This window comes from Globicephala melas, chromosome X (genome assembly GCF_963455315.2).
Source record: "Globicephala melas chromosome X, mGloMel1.2, whole genome shotgun sequence".
Taxonomy (NCBI): Eukaryota; Metazoa; Chordata; class Mammalia; order Artiodactyla; family Delphinidae; genus Globicephala; species Globicephala melas.
In genome coordinates, this window is record NC_083335.1 from 99327911 (window position 1) to 99350093 (window position 22183).

Consider the following 22183-nt stretch of genomic DNA (forward strand, 5'->3'; position numbering starts at 1 on the left):
TTTTTCTAAATGTCTACTGTGCCATGTAATATATTAAGGGAAAAAGCTGTCTTCAACATTACAGTGTGATCACAACTCTATTAGAAAATACAATATAAACAGCAGAAAGGTACACGTAAAGAAAAGACTGAAAATCAATTAAATCAAAATGGAAACAGCTGTTATGTTTTACTTTCTTCTTACTTTTGAAGAGTTTTTACTAATAAGCATGTATTTCTTTTATGATGGAAAAAAAACAGTAGAGGCAAAACTTTTTGTTCTCTAGCTCTTAACCCAGTGACCTCTTGCAGTATTAAACTCTATTGAAGGCTGTGGAACTCCGGAAGACGAATTTCCTTTTTACTATTTATTCTGAATTTAAAAGCTGTGGGTTTCACTGAGTGATCTTCTATTTCTCAGATTATGAGACACTGTAAAAAGAAAGAACTGATCACTTATTTCTTGCAGGCTTTATAATCTTAACTGCCTTAATCAAATCCCTGGTTGACTCTTTTCCTCTTGTTAAAGTAACCCAAGTGCTTGCGGTTTCTCCTTGCTACATAAGGCTGAAAAGTTTGTTTCCATCTTGAGAGTTGCCAAACCTTCACCGCCACGTCCCTCCACTCACACACTTAAAAAAAGGTAGGGGGAAAAACTTTAAGCACACTTAATAATTGCTGACATTTCACTTAACAGTGCTGGGATCTGTGCTACCATTGTCCTCAGGGGATGGATGAATTTGAAATTCGAGTAGGCCCATAATTTAAAGCTCAGATCAGCTTAGAGAAGCCATCATGATAAAAGTCAGGAAGAAGCTTGCAGGTACAATGTGAGATGATTTTCAGCCTAAAGCCATCAGGTAAAATCTCAGGGCTAAACAACTTGAGCCAATTTCTTCAGCAGTCACGTGCTGTCCTGAGTGTTGGGAATTTGGAACAAATGCCGTCTAACCTATCTGTGACGCTGGTAACGCCTCCGTAAATTCAAAGTTAGCCTTTCAGATACCTGCAAAAGGAAGTCACGGTGATAATCATTACACTCTCTTCTCAAAACCTATTTCTACGGCCCTTTCGCCTTGAGCTCAAATTTATATTCTCCAGTTTAGAGCTTAGAATTATTTGCTGTAGAGTATCCTTAGTAACAAACTTTTGCATCATTGGCCCTACATACCCATTTATTTGAACACAGAAGGCAGCTTAGGAAAGTTCTCAGTCTCTGCTGTGGGAATTTGTGCGCTTGAACTGGCTTCTGCCAGGTCAAGAGAGCCGAGTGTTATATATACAGGAATTGAGAGCTGGTTGTTAAACTGACCTTCGGTAGCTTGAAATCGGCCATAGTGGGAATATTTCCGCCCACCTCCCAAACTGGCAAACACTGCAAATCAAGACTTGGCTTTTTCATTTTGGCACAGCTGGTTTACCAGCACACCAGCAAATTTATTTATGTTATTCAGAGCACCCAAGCCCCTGGAGGCAAAGCTCAGGACCCAGAGATCTGTCTGCCGGAGGTAGGATGCGCATTTGTCCTGGTTTGTCCGGGATGTTCTTGCTTTTAGCACTTAAACTGCCATGTCCCAGGAAACCCCCTCCGTCCCGGGCTCACGAGGATGGTTGACCACCCTCGCCTTCGGTAACCTTCCACAGAAGGAGAGCCCTACACAAGGTTTCTTGTACAAGTAAGCTGTTGAGAGAGCATCTCTCAGGTGAAGGGGAGGGAGGGTAGCAGGATGAGGTAGGGGGAACAGTGGTCAGGGAGTCAGGCTAAGCAAGGAGGCGGAGGCTCCCTTCAGCCTGATCCCACCAGGAACTCTGGAGCACGAATTGCCCCCCGCAGTTGGCCCCATTTTGAGGCAAGGGAGCTGGGCTTTCTGCTCCCCCGTGTCAGTCAGCCATTGGCCGTGGATTTCTGGGGCGTAGTGGGCAGCGAGGCGGTTTCCATTTCCCTGAGGGAGGTACCCTGGAGCTGGGGGCAGTGGGCCCACAGCAGCCAGTGCTCACAGCAGCTGGGGGTGGGTATGCCAGCTGGGGCGAAGGGATCTGAGCAGGACACCGAGAGCATGGACCTCTCCTATAGGCTTCATGAAGCTACTGTGATACCCTGTGCATCATCTGGCCCTCGAGCTAAGTGGTGAAGTTTAGCTTGGTCACCAACCACCTCTCCTTCATCGCATACCTGCATGGAAATTAGCCTCGTGGCATGGCAGAGATGAGGCAGGCACCTGTTTCTTTCCCATTTCATCTTCCTCATCATGACAGATTCCTCTGGGCCTCATGAGGACCTAGGGCAGGGAGACCAGCATCACAGCAGTGGATCAGTTTCCTGACACATGGGCACTGTTTTACGGGAATGCTGGCTCTGAAAGGTATATTTTTACACTCCCCAGAAAATGAAGGCATTTGTGCGTTTGGCCTAGGGTAGCATTTTGTCATCTGTCCCAAAATACAAAGCTTTGCACAACAGAAATGGTAGAATCACATCCCTGTGGGCAAAAATCATTACTCTTGTTTCTTCTCTTTGGATGTTTTCCATTTTCAGAACACAGCCAGTTTGGGATTAGAAAATACATTTTGGTGAGAACTTTGAGGTGAGGACAAAAGGCATTTTGGTTTTTTTTGTAGACTTACATAAACTATTCCTGGTTTAAAAAACCACCCTTTTGAATTTTTAAATATACTTTCAGATATCAGCAGTAACAATCATCTTGATTTCAGTCTACTGCAGATGTGCTTTGGAATGCGCTGTGTCTCCTTAAGGCTGGAAGGAACAAGGATGGGCTTAGGTGATGAGGGGCATTTTAAGGATACATGGAAACATAAGGAAGGATGGGGAACAACGTTCGCCATGCAGCATGTGTTTGCTTCTCTCTGTATTTGCCTCTGCTGCTGTAGACTTCAGGCTCTCAGTACGGAGCTGCTCTCTTCCCTCCACCTTCTCCTTACTCATAGTTTCCACTGTCTTGTCACTTGTTTTCTTCTTTAGCTCCCTGACTTTTGTCGAACTTCCCCACCTCTCTACCATCTAAATTTCTCTCTGGGTGTTACAATCAGGCTCTCTAAGAGAGAGCATCTGATTGGTTCACTTATTTACTATCTATCTAGGGTGAAGAGCATCTCATAAGCCAGGCCAGGCTGTAACCAGGCTTTTTTGACCTGGGCACTGGTGGCATCTTAAGCCAGGCAATTCTTGATCGTGGGGGCTGTCCTGTGCATTATAGGATGTCCAGCACCATCCCGGGCCTCACCCCACTGCATGCCAGCAGTACCACTCTCCCTCATTTGTGATAACCAAAAATGTCTCCAGATATTGTCAGATGTCTCCTCGAGGGCAGAATTGCCCCTGGTTGAGGACCACTCCTGTATACCAAACCCCTGGACAGTTTGGGGACACTGCAGTAGGGTCACATGGAACACTAAGTAGAATGCCCTCTGTCTGGGAATCATTTGAGACTACTTTTCTGCACTTCTAGGTCCCCTTGAATGTAGAGACAACCTTCAGTTGTCTGTCCCTTCGGGAATGGCCTCAGCTACCTTGCCTAAGATCACACCCCTTCCACGGGCAGCTCCCTGAGGGGTTGAGTGAGACTGTCACTGGGCCCCCATCCTTGTTTGACTTCTCCCTGTTGCCATTCCTGCTTCCTCCTTCTCCCTTCCATAGGTGTCGATCGCAAAGGCACAACGTACTAAATACCCTGCTCTCTGAACTTTGTCTTAGCGTCTGCTTCCTGGAGAACCCAATCTGTGACAGAGCAATGTAACTGACAGACATTTAGAAGCATCTGAGAAAAGAAGCATTATAATAGACTCATTCTAGTCACTGGGTAACTTGATTTACTCTTGCTTTCATAACGATGTTGATGATTTTGTCCAGTGTATGTAGTGATGATCATTGTTTAAGGTGTCTGACCTCATGAGCTCCGTTAATGGGTAAGGACTTTCGGGACAGCATAAAATTACATCAGCCCCTTGCCCCACACCTAAAGCTCAGCAGGATACATACCAATGACAGGCAAGGGTTAAAATGAAGGAGACTCAGTAAAATAGATCATAAAAGGAAACGGGTTGGACTGTGAGCGCCACAAGGGTAAAGGACATGCAATGCTCTTTTTTTTTTTAAATTTCATGCATCTAACACCTTGCAGATAGATGCAGGATGTGCCTTGATTGAATGAATAACTGCGCACTCTAAGGATTATTCCCACTCTAATATGATAGGAAAGAACTTTAGTCTAATGTCCTAAAAAAGTTAGGAGCTTCACTTTATTTTCAGCCAGCTAAGAATTGATTCCTTTTGTCACTCAACAAATGTCTATTCAATGACCAATATAGGTCAAACTCTTTTTAGGTACTGGGGAAACAGTAGTAAATAGAAGAAAATCTCTCTCTCATGGAGCTTGAATTTTAATAGGAGAAGGCAATCAGGTCATGATCAGTTTGATAAAGAAGAATAAAGAAGCCTAGGGCCTTCCCTGGTGGCGCAGTGATTGAGAGTCCGCCTGCCGATGCAGGAGACAGGGGTTCGTGCCCCGGTCCAGGAGGATCCCACATGCCGCGCAGCGGCTGGGCCCGTGAGCCATGGCCGCTGAGCCTGCGCGTCCGGAGCCTGTGCTCCACCACGGGAGAGGCCACAGCAGTGAGAGGCCCGCGTACCGCAAAAAAAAAAAAAAAACAAAAAAGAATAAAGAAGTCTAAAGGGGCTAGAGGTGATAGGGGAAAAGAACTCTTTAAATGGGGTGGTCAGGGCGGTGACGTTTCATAGAGAAATGAGGAAGCACACCAGGCAGATACGGGGGGGGCAAAGCGTTCCAGGTAGAGGAAACAGTAAATGCAAAGGCTCTGAGATGGGAGCATCCTTAGGGGGGTTGAGGAAAAATAAAGAGGCTAGTATGACTGAAGCCGAGGCAGCAAGATGCTGAATAATAGGAGGTCATTGAGCACCCAGTAGCCAGACCAGGTAGAGTCTTGTCGACTACAGTTAAAAGCAGGCGGAATCTATTCGTAGCATGAAGGGAAGACTTGGGAGGTTTGTAAGCTAAGAAGTGACATGATCTGACTTACTGTGCCTGTAGCATCCATTCATTCATTCACGTATTTCTTAACAAACACTAGGCACTTGGAATAGGAAGATGAGAAAGACAGAATCCTGGCTTTGGGACGCTCAAATTCTAAATCATTTGAGTTAGACCTGTAAAAAGAGATAGACCTATTAAAACAACCATGACCCTCTATAGTTGTGGTAAATAGTGGGTGTTACAGGAGTGGAGTGGAAGGAGGAATTCTACAGTGAGGAACATGAGATGTTCTGTATAGACTAGTATTAATGCACATTGTCCCTGCAGCTACATGCAAATCAAAGGTGCAGACTGGGGCTTCCCTGGTGGCGCAGTGGTGGAGAGTCCGCCTGCTGATGCAGGGGACACGGGTTCGTGACCCGGTCCGGGAAGATCCCACATGCTGCGGAGTGGCTGGGCCTGTGAGCCACGGCCGCTGACCCTGCGCGTCCGGAGCCTGTGCTCCGCAACGGGAGAGGCCACAACAGTGAGAGGCCCGCGTACCGCAAAAACAAACAAACAAAAAAAGGTGCAGACTGTTTCATCTGATAGGAATCTGGCAGAGGATGTTTCTGATTACTTGGCCCTTGATTTCACTTAGCAAGAGTCACAGGATGTATTCAGTGATGAAAATCAGGTTCTCCCTTCTCCTTATCCATTCTGATATGATGACTATCCCCCTTTCCAATTTCACCTGTAGCCTCCTTATAGCCCTTTTGTCCAGAAAAGGGATTTCTTATGTATGTATAATGAATATAAATATAGATTTTAGAGAGTGCTAATGTTTTAATGAGCTAGAAATAGGCAGACGAGAGAATAATTGAAGGATTAGTCAACATGGGGGCAATTTGACTTGAAAGAGAAAATCTGAGCAGGAAATGTCTGGGAGAAAATGTAGAAGAGGAATGGAATGGAATGGAATGAGCTCATTTATGATGTGAGTTAAGGACAGTGGGATTTAGTCTCAAAAGGTAAAAGGTGAGAGTTCGTGTTGTAGAACTTGACCTAGGCCAGCTATCAAGAGAAAGACTAACTCAAAAGACTTGGCCCAGGCAGTCTGGAGCAGATGCATCCCTTAGAGCTGTCAGGAGAAGAGGGAAAGTTTTGAAACCAAATCCTTGGTTATTCCTGGAGCCCAACACAGAAGCTCACTAGAACCCTTGCTATCTTAGGGCAAAATAAAGGGCAACACGGCTTATGTCTTAGAACAGGTCAGATAATCACCCTAACATGAACCACCTGCACCAAGTTAAATAGAACAAAAAAGAAGATAGTAAGTTTGGTAATGTGAAATTTAATTTAAAACTCAGAACTGAAAATAGAACTGAAAATGAAATGTTTTATTTCTTTCTATAAATGCTTACCTACTCATTTTGAGTTCCTAAGCAATACTAATATAGAATGATAAAACACAGCTGACTTTTGTAGTTGACACCAACATCAGAATGCCCAAAGGAAGGTTTGTCTTCTTTCAAGTTTTATTACTCTATGAGAACTGCCTAAAATTTTTTTGAAGAGTCAGAAAACGGCCGGGAAAGGAAGAAGAGGGATTATTTAGCGGAGTCGCTTCCTAGGCCCATGACTTGGTGGTTAACAGTCTGTTTAACTCTAGGACCATAGAGTCTCTCTCGTTTGCCTGGTTACCCTGGGATTCCTCACACTGGCAGTGAGTTAGTTAATAGAATACGTATCCTGATAACTCACTACATTAATTATGATAATAATAATAGGGGTGGGAATAGGAATACAAACAATATTGAGCTCTTAACACTGAGGAAAGCATCTCACATGGGTTAACCTGTTTAATCCTCACAACAACCCTGTAAACTAAGGAATATTATTGTCTCCACTTCACGGAAGAGAAAATTGAGACGGGAGAAGCTTAATAACACATTCAAGTTCACGCTTGTAACCATTACGGATTATCAGCTTCAGAGAAGCGGTTCCAGGGACTAGTGGGTGGCAACCCACAAGTCTCAACTGCATATACTAAAGGGGATAATCCCCATTAACTAACTAAAGGGGATAATCCCCATTAACTCTTTGGACGATAGTAGAGGAAGTGGCTAGTAACAATTGGAGGAGGCTTGGCTTGCGAGTATTTTTCTATTCTACTCTTTTTTTTTTTGTGGTACGCCGGCCTCTCACTGCCGTGGCCTCTCCCGTCGCAGAGCACAGGCTCCGGACGCGCAGGCTCAGCGGCCATGGCTCACGGGCCCAGCCGCCCCGCGGCATGTGGGATCTTCCCGGACCGGGGCGCGAACCTGCGTCCCCTGCATTGGCAGGCAGACTCTCAACCACTGCGCCACCAGGGAAGCCCCCTATTTTTCTAATCTTTAATCTCTCTGATGTTCTTGCTTCTCTCCCGCACCCTCTCCCCCTCCCTCCTCCTCCCCTTCTTCCTCCCTTGCTCTCTCGCCCTCCTCTATGAGAATGGAAAGTTTCTATTGTCATACTTCCGGGTCTACAGGTCAACTATAGTTCAGGTGATCTAGATAGTTTGACTGGGGAGCTCTGCTTCAGGCTGCAGGTGGGCTAGGTTTGATCTACAGGTTGGCTGCTGGATCAGTTCAGATTGTCTCTAAATGTGGTGGGTTTTGAGGCCCAGGCTGAAGGATCAGAGGCCACCTGGGGCATGCGCTCATGGCAGCTCACCAGAGCATAAGAGCACAAGCTTCTGTTCATATCATGTCCGCTGAAGCCCCATTGGCCAAAGCAAATCATATGGTCAAGCCCAAGGACAAGGGGCTGGGAAGCACAGTGTGCCAGCCCTGTGGCTCTGACTAAGGTATAGATATTTAATTCTTTTACAATGGAGTAAAGAATTGAGGCCAAAATGTACTCTCTCCCACCCTCTTCTTGCTTTTATTGCTATCATATTCTTAGCTCTCTCACTCTTATCTTGCCTCCTAAATGGATATACATCCCATCTATAGTCATTTGGTTTTTAATATCTGAGTGGCTCCCTACTGGCTCAGGTTTCAAATTTTACTTTCCTCGAAATTTCCCTGGTGCCTAATACAATACCATTCACACAGAGAGCATTCAGCAAATGGTGTTGTCTGCCTGCTGTCTTTTAAAAGCACATCTGGAGAGATACTAAGCGCACCTGGCAATATCGCGCTGATTTGTTAGTAACCTAGCTAACCCAGATGGCCTAAAGACTGTAGCCACCTTTACCCAGAGGAAAGTTCTGTCGTAATACAGTCAGCCAATTCTGTTAGAAATTATTCAGAAATTCCATGAGTCAGTCATGGCTCGATTTATATAGACACCTATCCTCCTCTGTTGGGCCTTATGAGGCTTGATTTTTTTTCTTTCTGTCTTTTTTTTTTTTTTTTGCGGTACGCAGGCCTCTCACTGTTGCAGTCACTCCCGTTGCGGAGCACAGGCTCCGGACGCGCAAGCTCTGCGGCCACGGCTCACGGGCCCAGCCGCTCTGCGGCATGTGGGATCTTCCCGGACTGGGGCACGAACCCGTGTCCCGTGCATCCGCAGGTGGACTCTCAACCACTGCGCCACCAGGGAAGCCCCTCTTACTGTCTTAATAATCACAGTGAGGTTCCTGGAGTTTTGTATGAGTCAGTTTGAAGGAGCTTTGCTCTCGAGTAATGTCACCAAATATTGGTTATTAGACTTTGTGGGACTGTGCAGCCAACAGCGCTGGATATTAGACATAGTGATTATCTCCACAACTCAGTCATCTTGCCAAGTAGTTTAGTGTGAACTCTTGACTTCCCAGATCAAATGGCAGCCTGATATTCTAAATGACAGATCCCATGGTGTGATATTCTGTCCACCGTACGCGATGGTCTCAGAGCTGTGTTATCTGTCTGACAGCTCATATAATATTTACAGGTTGTTATTCGTGAGGAATTTTACTTAGCCGTAAAGATTTTCACAGCTATGGCAGACATTAGAGGTCTCATTCATCACTCCTGTGACCTTCCCCTCTGGAATGTAGCCCATCTGTCTTGGCTGTTGAAATCTTTATGGAAAATCTGCCCATCTTTGAAAGTTTAGTAAGTGATCTTAAAGTTTTCATTGAATCTTTACTTTTGATATACGATATAGACATATAAAATACTATTCTTATTTTAATGTTTTGGAAAGTGTTAAATTTAACTTGGCCTTTCATTTAAATGACAGAAAACTTACTCTTGCTACAGGAACTATATGGATCAGATCAAAAGAGGATAGAAATCGTACAGAAAGCAATTGCAGTGAGGAAAAATGACATATATACATATACATGTGGCATTGATAACTACATGAAAACTGAAACACTGTATTATAATCTTGATTATGACCTTAGGACGTAAAAAAAGGTAGAAATAAGTTTCATGTAATTTATTATTATAAAGAAGACCCTAAACAAATTGCATAAAGAAACGAATCAAATGGACTGCTTTACAGGACAGGAGAGAGGCACGACTAACCCTCAGAAGCTCCCCCTCTGCACTTACGTTATCCTCACTTCATACACAGCTTCTCAAATGCTTGGTTAGAACCTAATCCTGCCACTTCCCCTCTGGCTACCTGCTCCATCAGCTTGTATGATCTGGTTTGGCCTTCACCACTCTTTTTTATTTTAATTTTTTAAACATCTTTATTGAAGTATAATTGCTTTACAATGTTGTATTAGTTTCTGCTGTATAACAAAGTGAATCAGCTATATGTATACATATATCCCCATATCTCCTCCCTCTTGCATCTCCCTCCCACCCTCCCTATCCCACCCCTCTAGGTGGTCACAAAGCACCGAGCTGTTCTCCCTGTGTCATGCGGCTGCTTCCCACTAGCTATTTTACATTTGGTAGTGTATATATGTCCATGCCACTCTCTCACTTTGTCCCAGCTTACCCTTCCCCCTCTCCATGTCCTCAAGTCCATTCTCTACGTCTGCGTCTTTATTCCTGTCTAGCCCCTAGGTTCGTCAGAAACTTTTTTTTTTTACATCCCATATATATGTGTTAGCATTTGGGATTTGTTTTTCTCTTTCTGACTTACTTCACTCTGTAGGACAGACTCTAGGTCCATCCACCTCACTACAAATAACTCATTTAGTTTCTCTTTATGGCTGAGTAATATTCCATTGTATATATGTGCCACAACTTCTCTATCCATTCATCTGTCGATGGACACTTAGGTTGCTTCCATGTCCTGGCTATTGTAAATAGAGCTGCAATGAACATTATGGTACGTGACTCTTTTTGAATTATGGTTTTCTCAGGGTATATGCCCAGTAGTGGGATTGTTGGGTCGTATGATAGTTCTATTTTTAGTTTTTTTAAGGAACCTCCCTATTGTTCTCCATAGTGGCTGTATCAGTTTACATTCCCACCAACAGTTCTTTGCAGCTTTTCTATTGCCACCACCATTTTGGTGCATTCCCCAGAGTACAGTTCTCTTAACAGCCTTCTTTCCTTAAAGAGTCCAGCCATTTTTATAGCTTCAGCTACCATATTTACAGTCTTACAGTACTTACAGTACTCACAGTCTTGTTCTTTCACTGAGTTTCAGTGAAAAGCCCACCTTACAAATATTTTAACCTAAACACATAATTTATCTGAAATTCACCTCCCAGTTTATTTTTCCTGTCTGTGAAACTCCCAATTGCCTACTAAGTCTTAGAAGTGTAGAATCATCTATGATTTCTCTTTCACTGGGCACCAAAGTCCCTTATGAACTACCTGTCATACTCCACTCTCCTACCTCTAAGCCACTGTGTATAGCACCACAAGAACCATCTTCTTATCTTTTCATCATCAGAAAGCTCTGATTATGAAATATTCTATGACCCTCTATTTCCCATTGTATCATATATGAACTAATCTGTTCATCATTCACGCTGGTGAATAGTGCACAAATGGTCTACCTAAGAATGACGATTCTGTTGGGCAGATGGCATTGGTCTAAGCAGACAGAGATGAAGAAAGGAGTACCAGAAGCCTAGGCAGTTAGACAATGTTCAAAGGCATTTCTCTCTGCCACACTTTATACTGTATGAGGCACATTAATAGTCATTAAGAGTGGATCCAAAGGTTAAAGACCAGTGCTGCCCAGTTGAGGCAGAGAGCTTGATTCCAGGATTACTATCATTCAGACAACATCCCATAACTATGTGATTACAAACATGATTTTTATGGTGATGAACATTTTGCAAAGCAATTTTGTATCCATTTTCTCATTTTATCCTGATAACATTTCGGTAGGGGAGATATCATTATTCCCATTTTGCATATAAGAAAAATAAGGCTCAGGGAGAAAACAAAACTTGCTTCAGATGGTGCAATGACGGTGGAGTCAGGACTCAAATACAGTCCTTCTGAATATGTGTTCTGGACACCCTTAGTGATCTAGATACCCCTCAGGACTCTAGGTTGGGATTTGAGATAGAAAGCCACTGTGCTGAATGCCTTTCTGAGCTCAAAACGTTTATAAGCTATCATGGAAGGAGGGGATGTGACAGGCACATTCTCAGATAGTCCACTGTATCATGCAGTATATCTAACGTGCCTTGAGAATTATACCAACTGAGTGCCATTGACCTGTGGACTGTAGAGTTTTCTCTTTCCACCTTGATCAATAAAGAAAGACTCCTGTTGGCAAGAATGTCATTTGTATAAAATGCCTTTAAAATATTCCTCTCCTTGAATCAAGTAAATATACTTCTAGGAATTTTGCTTAAGAAAATTAACAAAAATGTGTGCAAAGGTTTCTCTACAGAGATGTTCATTGCAGCCTTACTCATACCAGTGAAAAACTGGAAACAACCTAAATATTCCCAAAGAGGGAACTTCTTCAATAAATCATGGTACTTCCATTAATGGAATACTATTCAGCCATTTAAAATGTAAGCCAGGAATGATGTGAGCAACCACAGATGGTTTGAGTGGGTGAGAGTGGTTCAGTTAGAAGCAGCTTTGCCTGAATGTAACAGAAAACTCAAATAACAATGGCTTACACAAAGTAGGGGTTTATAAGTTTCTCACATAGAAATCCAGAGAGAAACCGGAATGATAACTGCATATTCGTCAGGAAGGCAGATTTCTCATCTTTTCCTCAGTCATTCTTAGTGCATAGGTCCTGAAGCATAAGTTGTCAGAGTCCTGCCCATATCCCCTCTTGCATTCACCATGCCCAGGCTCACCAAGCCTAGGCTTGCAGCTACACATACCCGTGACTCTGCCTTTAAGGCCTTCTTCTCTGGCCGTCAAAACCTGCTCATCAGCACGAGGGGAAGGCCAGAAGCGCCGGGGAGTTAAAGACTCCACATACTCCAGGAATAGCCCTCAAGCAATAGTAGATAAGTTCCCCGTTCCCCTGGGGGGTGCGAGGGGTAACTCTTCAGTGCGTTGTGCACTGAAGCCCCAGCTGCACCGGGCCCCAGGTGTCCGAAGCAGTAATGCAGACTTTATCAGCTTTCCTCCCTTCTGTGTCTCACTTCCGGTTCTTCTACCAGCGCTTCCCTAAATCATGGCTCAAACTCATTGCACTCATATCCTTGTCTCTGTCTACTTCTGGGGAACTGCAACCAAGATGGCTTCTGTTCTCCTGGTTACTATAGCTCTGGACATCATGACATCTAAGGCAGGAAGAAAGAGGATGGGAAAAGGGCGAAGCTGCCTTTCAATTTAGTCAGCCACCTTTAAAGAACTTTCCCAGAAGCCTCACGTGAATATCCTCAACTGACATTCATAAGCCTTGGGAACCTTGCTGTACCCAGCAGTTAGAAATTCTGTTACCAGGGAAAAGGAGACCTGGTGGCAATCCTGGATACACTCGTTACTAGCTGTGTGAGCGTTTACTAGCTGGGCTACTTTACTGATCATTTATGAGCATCAGTTTCTTTATGTGCAGCAATAGAATAGCGTGACCACGGAGGGTGTTTGGAAGGATTACATTAAGAAACACACGGTGCATGGTACAGAGTAGACAGGCGACAGGTTTGTTTTCTCCATTTCCTGAATCATCTGACTTAAGTTTGAGTAATAAACCAAAACTAGGATCTAATACTTACCGACTTGTGACGTTAGATGTATCATTCCATGTGATCTTAACTCATCATCTGCAAAATAAAATAATAATAATACCCACCTCACAGGTCATTCAGTATCAAATAAGCTAGTTGAGGTCATGTTACAGGCACAGAAGGGGTTTTCCTTTCTCCCCCACCCCCTCCATCACTTCCTCTAGATCAAGAATTCTCAACGGGAGTGATATTGCCCCCAAGGGGTCAAAAATTGGTTTTGGGGGGGATGTAAAAATCTTACTCTTTATATGTAGAGCACAGATACATACAATACAGAAACAGACGTCTGTACAGTATATCTGTGGCATAAGGTGATCGGGAACAAAAATGTCTAAAAAGATACCTGGAGTAGGGGGCACATAGTGGCAAAAGGTCGAGAAACGTTGCTCTAGAGTCGATCTTGGTAGACTGTGTCCATAAAACCATTCCTGGAATTTGCATACTTCTGAGGAGCCAAGTGCCAGTGGCTAGTTGATCCTCCCTAGTGCCTTTTTCATAACCCTGTAGGTGAGGTTTCTCTGTTGTCCCCAGTGAATGCTGTATTTTATTTATGTTTATAAACTGCCCCCGCTTTCTTTTGACCCAAGTATGTTATTAAACTCCAAATCCACCAAATATAAGAAAAGTAGACAGCAGAAGCAAGAAGAACTACAATCCTGCAGCCTGTGGAAGAAAAACCACATTCACAGAAAGATAGACAAGATGAAAAGGCAGAGGGCTATGTACCAGATGAAGGAACAAGAGAAAACCCCAGAAAAACAACTAAATGAAGTGGAGGTAGGCAACCTTCCAGAAAAAGAATTCAGAATGATGGCAGTGAAGATGATCCAGGACCTCAGAAAAAGAATGGAGGCAAAGATCGAGAAGATGCAAGAAATGTTTAACAAAGACATAGAAGAAGTAAAGAACAAACAAACAGAGACGAACATTACAATAACTGAAAAGAAAACTACAGTAGAAGGAATCAGTAGCAGAACAACTGAGGCAGAAGAACAGATAAGTGACCTGGAAGACAGAATGGTGGAATTCACTGCTGCAGAACAGACTAAAGAAAAAAGAATGAAAAGAAATGAAGACAGCCTAAGAGACCTCTGGGACAACATTAAACGCAATGACACTTGCATTATAGGGGTCCCAGAAGGAGAAAGAGAGAGAGAAAGGACCCGAGAAAATATTTGAAGAAATCCTCAACAAAATACTGGCAAACAGAATCCGACAAGACATTAAAAGGATCATACACCATGATCAAGTGGGGTTTATCCCAGGGATGCAAGGATTCTTCAATATACGTAAATCAATCAATGTGATAAACCATATTAACAAATTGAAGAATGAAAACCATATGATCATCTCAATAGATGCAGAAAAAGCTTTTGACAAAATTCAACACCCACTTATGATAAAAACTCTCCAGAAAGGGGGCGTAGAAGGAGCCTACGTCAACATAATAAAGGCCATATACAACAAACCCACAGCAAACATCATTCTCGATGGTAAAAAACTGAAACCATTTCCTCTAAGATCAGGAACGAGACAAGGATTTCCAGTCTCACCACTGTTATTCAACATAGTTTTGGAAGTCCTAGCCATGGCAATCAGAGAAGAAAAAGAAATAAAAGGAATGCAAATTGGAAAAGAAGAAGTAAAATTGTCACTGTTTGCAGATGACATGATACTGTACATAGAGAATCCTAAAGATGCCACCAGAAAACTACTAGAGCTAATCAGTGAATTTGGTAAAGTTGCAGGATACAAAATTAATGCACAGAAATCTCTTGCATTCCTATACACTAATGATGAAAAATCTGAAAGGGAAATTAAGGAAACGCTCCCATTTACCATTGCAACAAAAAGAATAAAATACCTAGGAATAAACCTAGCTAGGGAGACAAAATACCTGTATGCAGAAAACTAAGACACTGATGAAAGTAATTAAAGATGAGACCAACAGATGGAGAGATATACCATGTTCTTGGATTGGAAGAATCAATATTGTGAAAACGACTCTACTACCCAAAGCAATCTACAGATTCAATGCAGTCCCTATCAAATTACCAAAGGCATTTTTTATGGAACTAGAACAAAAAAATCTTAAAATTTGTATGGAGACACAAAAGACCCCAAATAGCCAAAGCAGTCTAGAGGGAAAAAAAACAGAGCTGGAGGAATCAGACTCCTTGACTTCACACTATACTACAAAGCTACAGTAATCAAGACAGTATGGTACTGGCACAAAAACAGAAACATAGATCAATGGAACAAGATAGAAAGACCAGAGATAAACCCATGCACCTGTGGTCAACTAATGTATGACAAAGTAAGCAAGGATATACAATGGAGAAAAGACAGTCTCTTCAATAAGTGGTGCTGGGAAAACTGGACAGCTACATATAAAAGAATGAAATTAGAACACTCCCTAACACCATACACAAAAATAAACTCAAAATGGATTGGAGACCTAAATGTAAGACCAGACACTGTAAAACTCTTAGAGGAAAACATAGGAAGAACACTCTGTGACATAAATCACAGCAAGATGTGTTTTGATCCACTTCCTAGAGTAGTGGAAATAAAAACAAAAATAAACAAATGAGACCTAATGAAACTTAAAAGCTTTAGCACAGCAAAGGAAACCATAAACAAGACGAGAAGACAACCCTCAGAATGGGAGAAAATATTTGCAAACGAAACCACGGACAAAGGATTAATCTCCGAAATACATAAACAGCTCATGCAGCTCAATATTAAAAAAAACAAACCACCCAATCCAAAAATGGGCAGAAGACCTAAACAGACATTTCTCCAAAGAAGACATACAGATGGCCAAGAAGCTCATGAAGAGCTGCTCAACATCACTAATTATTAGAGAAATGCAAATCAAAACTACAATGAGGTATCACCTCACACCAGTTAGAACAGGCATCATCAGAAAATCTACAAACAAATGCTGGAGAGGGTGTGGAGAAAAGGGAACCCTCCTGCACTGTTGGTGGGAATGTAAATTGATACAGCCACTATGGAGAACAGTATGGAGGTTTCTTAAAAAACTAAAAATAGAATTACCATAAGATCCAGCAATCCCACTACTGGGCATATACTCAGAGGAAACCATAATTCAAAGAGACACATGCACCCCAATGTTCACTGCAGGACTATGTACAATAGCCAGGTCATGGAAACAACCTAAATGCCCATCGACAGATGAATGGATAAAGAAGATGTGGTACATATATACAATGGAATATTACTCAGCCATAAAAAGGAACGAAATTGAGTTATTTGTAGTGAGGTGGATGGACCTAGTGTCTGTCATACAGAGTGAAGTAAGTCAGAAAGAGAAAAACAAATATCGTATATTAATGCATACATGTGGAACCTAGAAAAATGGTACCGATGAACCGGTTTGTAGGGCAGATATTGAGACACAGATGTAGAGAACAAACGTATGGACACCGAGGGGGGGAGAGTGGAAGGGTGGTGGGGGCGGTGGTGGGATGAATTGCATGATTGGCATTGACATGTATACACTGATGGGTATAAAACTGATGACTAATAAGTACCTGCTGTATAAAAAAATAAATAAAATTAAATTTAATTTTTTTTAAAAAAAGTAGAAAGGTTAATGAATGTATGAGAGTCTGAATTCCAGAGAGTGCTCTTTTAACACAGTTTAAATGATATTAGCATTCTTCTTCATTTTCTGGTTAGGTCCCTGTGTCGATTAAAACATGGCTTAACACCAGGGTGCGTCACTTGGCCCATTCTGTTCATCATGCATTAGAAAGCGGTTGAAATAAGAACTTCCCTTAAACACTGGAACCTGTGTTTGTGATTTTCAGAAATACCTTGGGCACAATATTGAATCCTGTTACCTCGAGGGAGGAAAAGCATTTGAAGGGAGAAGTGCTATCCTTTCTTGCTGTTAATAACATACTGCATCTGTAACGCAAGGGGAAATTCAGAGGTTGGTTTTGGAATAAATAAACTAGTAAGTAGTTTGCCATTTAAATTTAGCAGACAGTACCCCACGGTGCTGTTGCCATATGATAATGGATGATTTTTACACTCGAGAATCTGAATCACAAAGCTGCATTGGAATTACATATAGCGGTTATAGAAGCATCTGTATAAGAAAATACCAAAGGACAGCTTAGTGTCATAAAAACTATTTGCCCGTAAATCTGCTTTTGATGAGCTACTAAAAATGGCCGCATCAGGCATAAGAGACGTATGTGCGTCTGTCGCGTAGGCGAGCTTTGTGACGGATGACAAGCTTCCACTGGTACACTGAGATAAGAAACAGCTGTTGTTGGCATTGGCATTCCTGCAAGAAATGAAATGATAATTCTGGGACACACTTATGAGAGTTACCATATATTGGATCAACTTTTGAATATATGCAAGACCAGAATCATCTGGCAGCCCCAAGCGAAATTGCCCAACAACCGTTTAACAATCTCCTGAGAAGGAGCATTGATTCCAGTCGCATAGAACCGTCGTCCGATTGTGTGTCATTTCTAAAGCAAGTAGCTCCAGTGTGTGTGTCTGTGGTAGTGATGGGGCAGGGGAGGACTGGGGGAAGGCTGTGGTTCTTCTTCTTTTTTTATGGCTTCAAGGACATTTTTTAGTGTAAAATTTCAGACCTTCAAATGATGGCTGCAAAGCAGTTGCTTAGGTGCATTTATAAACTGTGAATCAAAGGGGGAAAAACATCTTTCAGCACAAAAAATTCACTGAATCTCACTATCGGTCCTGTTTAATAGCTACACATAAAGGCAGAAGGCTTTTATATTAGAAAATAAAATATTAACAATTTTCATATACAATTAATATACTCTATAAAAATTAACAAGAACTCCAGTTACAAAAGCTTAAAATTTCATATTGACCTGGAACTTATTTTTTGGAATTTTAAAAATTAAATCCATTCAGCTCTTTAGTTCAAGCATGTTCTGACTACTTCTCTGGCATTTCGGGGGGGAATTTTTTTTTTCCTTTTAATGTTTAACAATGCAAAGTCAAGTATAGATACCTACAGGTCTGGTCATGAGCTCAGCGCGGCATCATCACTTTTCTCCTATTTCTTGCTAGAGTTTCTGCTTGAAGGTTGTTTCACTCAGGCGGAGCACCCCCCTGGGCCAACCAGGCAGCCAGTAGACCACTTCTCTCTGAGAGATGCCTAGAAGTAATATAGGAAATACGAACAGACTCTTCTGCTACCAGAGGACGTACTCAACATCCTCCAAATCAGAAAGGCTTTCTGGACCATTAGAATGATAAAGAACTGGAGAAGGATAACGAGAGAGATGGTGGGGCTCAGCCCATAGTGACCTTTAAGAAAAGGATAAGCATTGTTTCTCAGTTTAGACATTCATAGACTTGGCAATACAGCCAATGAGAACTGGACCAAATGCTCTCTGTAGTTCTCTTCTTCCTTCTGCAATGCCGTGATTTTAGGAAGAGGGCCCACTGAGCAACCAGGAGCTATGATTTCTGGCTCTCCACCATGTCTCATGCTACAGAGGGCTTGGGTTTTTAGGTTTCCATAACATCAGACTCTGCCAGGCAGTTCAGAGAGTTCAGCCTAAGTCCTCAAATCAGCTCTTATTACTCTGTGAACTAATCTGCTCTAGAGAGCTGTGTCCTAGAGAAGAAAAACACACAAGAGGAGAGTTGGGCAGAGAATGACAAAGGCAAAGGAGACAAGAATAGAAAAAGAAGGACAGAGAGAGTTTGAAGGCAAGGGACTCCTCCGAAACAGCAGATAAACGTCTTTTTTCTCCATGTTAGAAATCCATCTGCCAAAATGAAAAGGTGCAATTAGGTAGCTAAATACAAATTCACGTTCTATATCTTTTAAATGACATATCGCCAGGGTACAAAGCAGCATGTCTGGTTGAAGGTTGGGTGATTCGATCCCTCTATTACTCTCTGTAAGACAAAGAACCTGTAGTTTCATTACCCTTAAATTGTCTGGCAGTGGGCAAAGTTTTATTAGAAGCTTTTCTTTCATATTATGCAGTGTCGTCAAGGATATATTAGCTTTGATGTTTTGTTACATCTTAATACACTGTGGAGTGAATTTACTGTGAGACTAATTTAGAAGGGAGCTTTTCATAGGAGGAAACAATGGTCAACATCAGCTGTGTTTCAAATTATAAGCAGGATGAAAATTCAGGAAAGACGGGACATACACATAAAATTGCTAGGTGTTATAATAAGAATGCTTCTTCTATTTATATTCTTGATGCTATTCTATGTCTCAAAAACTCCCGTTTCTTAAAACGCTGTTCAGGAGGAAGATTTTATTGTTAAGGAAATGGTATAGCGTCTACTAACATGATTATTTTGTCTTAAAGGAACAAAAAAACGCCATCATATTAAACCGTATATACAAAGTATTTCAACTCTGGGAAAGACAAAAACCCCTACAGCTTAAGCATTTAAAACACAGTTTAAAGATGACTGATTTGACTGATACACAGTAAAGTCCTTATGAAACAAATTCCCAGTACGGGAAATTTAATTTCACCTATAGGATTCATCACTCATCACCAAAGTTTTATTACACTGTGGTGTCGGGTACCATTCTCTCACTTTCAGTTATCTTTTCTAATAAGATCACGCTGGTCAGCTGACATTTTTGAGGCACCAGTTAAACATGTAATCGGTAAATGAAACTGGATTCTGTTTAAACCAAATAAAGAGAAAAACAAGCATATCAGAGTGATAAGTGGAGTACTTTAGCTTCAATAACTTAGAATGTAAATATATCACAGAGGGGTGTTTCAGCTGCTAAACTAATAAAACCCAGTCAATCAAATAGTAAAAGATATTGAGAAACAGCAACAGGAAGTATTATAAGAAAAGTACCCAATGGAGACGCATAAGAGAAAACCCGTCAGTTTACTCTTTCAGTCTCTTACCTGCTCTGTAGGTTTAGCAGTGGATTTTTTTTTTCTTTGCATTTATCTTTGTGCCTGAATGAGTTCAGTTTTTCTTAGATTAGGATCAGAACAGCAGGTTAATCAGTCCTGTCTTCATGGGCAACTGAACAAACAGACCAATATCAGTGTAAAATCGTAATTCTGGAGATTAATGTTGTCTTTCTTGTTTGCATGAACTTGACCTCTTGCCTCTTTTTCCCCCACTTTTTCAGCTTCTGTCCAGGGTCCCTGGGAGCGAGCCATCTCACCAAACAAAGTGCCCTACTATATCAAGTAAGTTGAAAGCATCATGTTCTTAAAAAAGCATTTATTGTGGCTAATATGTATATTCACAGATGAATTTATTTTTAAAACTCGACGGTAGCCTGGCCTACAATACCTAGTTCTTTCTTCCCCGAGGAAGCTTGGATAGGTAACTCATGCTAAAATTACCACTGAAAACTTGCTGATGCTACAGGGAGTAGCCTTTAGGAAAAATCCATTTAAGGCAGCGTATACGCCGTGTTCTGTGATTGGAGGTGGTGTGGATTTTTCCTAATAGAACGAAAAGCTGCTGATAATATTATGGATAGTGGCAATGAATATTTACAAGAACGATTTTATTTATTTAGGAGTTTTCCCACACTTCTTCTTTAGACAAAGATGGAAGGTGTCTGCAGCTATCTGTACCCAAACTGTTTTAGGTGAATAAATACTTGATGTACCCAAAAGGCAGTCAGTAGCAGTTCTGGATTTGTGGAGGTGAGGTGTTCATTCTTGATGTGTAGCATTTTTCACATAGCAACAACAAAAATGATACTGTTTTCAGGGGTCATTTTTGTCAGTCAAAGGAATATAGGTTCTTAGAAGCACCTTCTGCAAGATGCTGCATGAAATACAAATTATGATACATTGGGTCGCCATGGAAGAAAGAGGAGAGAGGATGTTGAGTTACTATGATACCTTAACAGTTTCTCATCGGTTGTACAATTGAGTCCAGCTGAAATTTAAGTTTCTATCGGCCACCTCAACAACAATTTAAATTAATTGGATTCATGAAATAGTCTTCAGTACCAACTTAAGTCTTTGAACTTGCTTCTGCCATAGTCTGGCTAAAAATATTAAATGTTTCTCCACTTATCAAGTCTGTTTTTACTCTTCCACTGCCCATCAATTCTTCATAATTCAGTTCTAAAGCAATAAGTGCATTCCTAGATCTTCATTACTACAGTTCTCAAGAAATTTGACTTCATGCCTCAATTTTGTTAACTCAGAAGAATGGGGGTGAGGGAACTTTTTTGGCTCTTCGAGGAGAGATACATCCTTTAGGAAAGGTTGTCTTATTCAATTATACAGACAAGGTATCTCTTAACTCTAAAAATTCTCCGTCAGTGTTTTGATCCTGCTTTTTAGTTTTCTTATTTTTAATTTTATTTTATTATTTTTGTTGTATATAGTTATTTAGTCACTCTAAAGTACATGTTTTAATACCTATTTAAAATCACCCATTTTCTTAAATAATATATCGATTTGGACATGCGCTATGTTGCTTTACATCCACTATCTATTTCGTGGAACCATTTTGTTCAAATTCTTCCCAGTCATCTTCTATATCAGTGTCTTCATCATTACAAATTTCCATTTCTGACTAAGATGTTTGAGACCTGCTACTTTTTCAACCCATTTATAAAACTCTCACTTTATCCAATTCCTTTATGAGCTAAAAGAATGACTCCTTTTGTAGCCAAGATTTTAGGATCACCTGAGAATCCAAGACATCTTTAAGCCATCATTGTCCAAATTATTACCTGTTTAGGGCTCATTAAGTGTCTCACACGGGATTCCTAGAGTGCCCCCCTAGTCCCACTGTCCTTTGCCTAAATATGTACCTTCTCCCTGATGTTACACCTACTACAAAAGATCCCAGTACAGTTGTGTGAAGCAGTGAAAATGAATTTGGTCCAAAAAATAAAAAGACAAATTCCAGAAAAGCTGTAATTCCTCCCTGTATACTAGTTTCTTACTGCTCCTTGATGGGATCAGAGAACAGCTACTCTCTATTTGTCCTCCTCTTTGTCCAGTGCTCTTTCACCAGCTTGAAGATCATGGTGACAGTTTTGGTAGGGGCACAGATCTGGGAATAAGAAACCTTGACTTCGGGGGCTCTGTGATTAGTTGATTGTATGGCCTTGGGCA

The 22183-nt window shown here is 41.6% G+C and overlaps 1 protein-coding gene across 1 annotated transcript in view; it reads left to right on the top strand.

Annotated features, from left to right (window-relative positions):
- DMD (dystrophin) overlaps positions 1-22183 on the top strand; it is a 2243521-nt gene that overhangs the window by 2010016 nt on the left and 211322 nt on the right. Inside the window, exon 62 of the mRNA XM_060293058.2 lies at positions 20221-20281. Coding sequence (XP_060149041.1) covers positions 20221-20281 — 61 coding nt within the window. The remainder of the gene's footprint in view (positions 1-20220; positions 20282-22183) is intronic.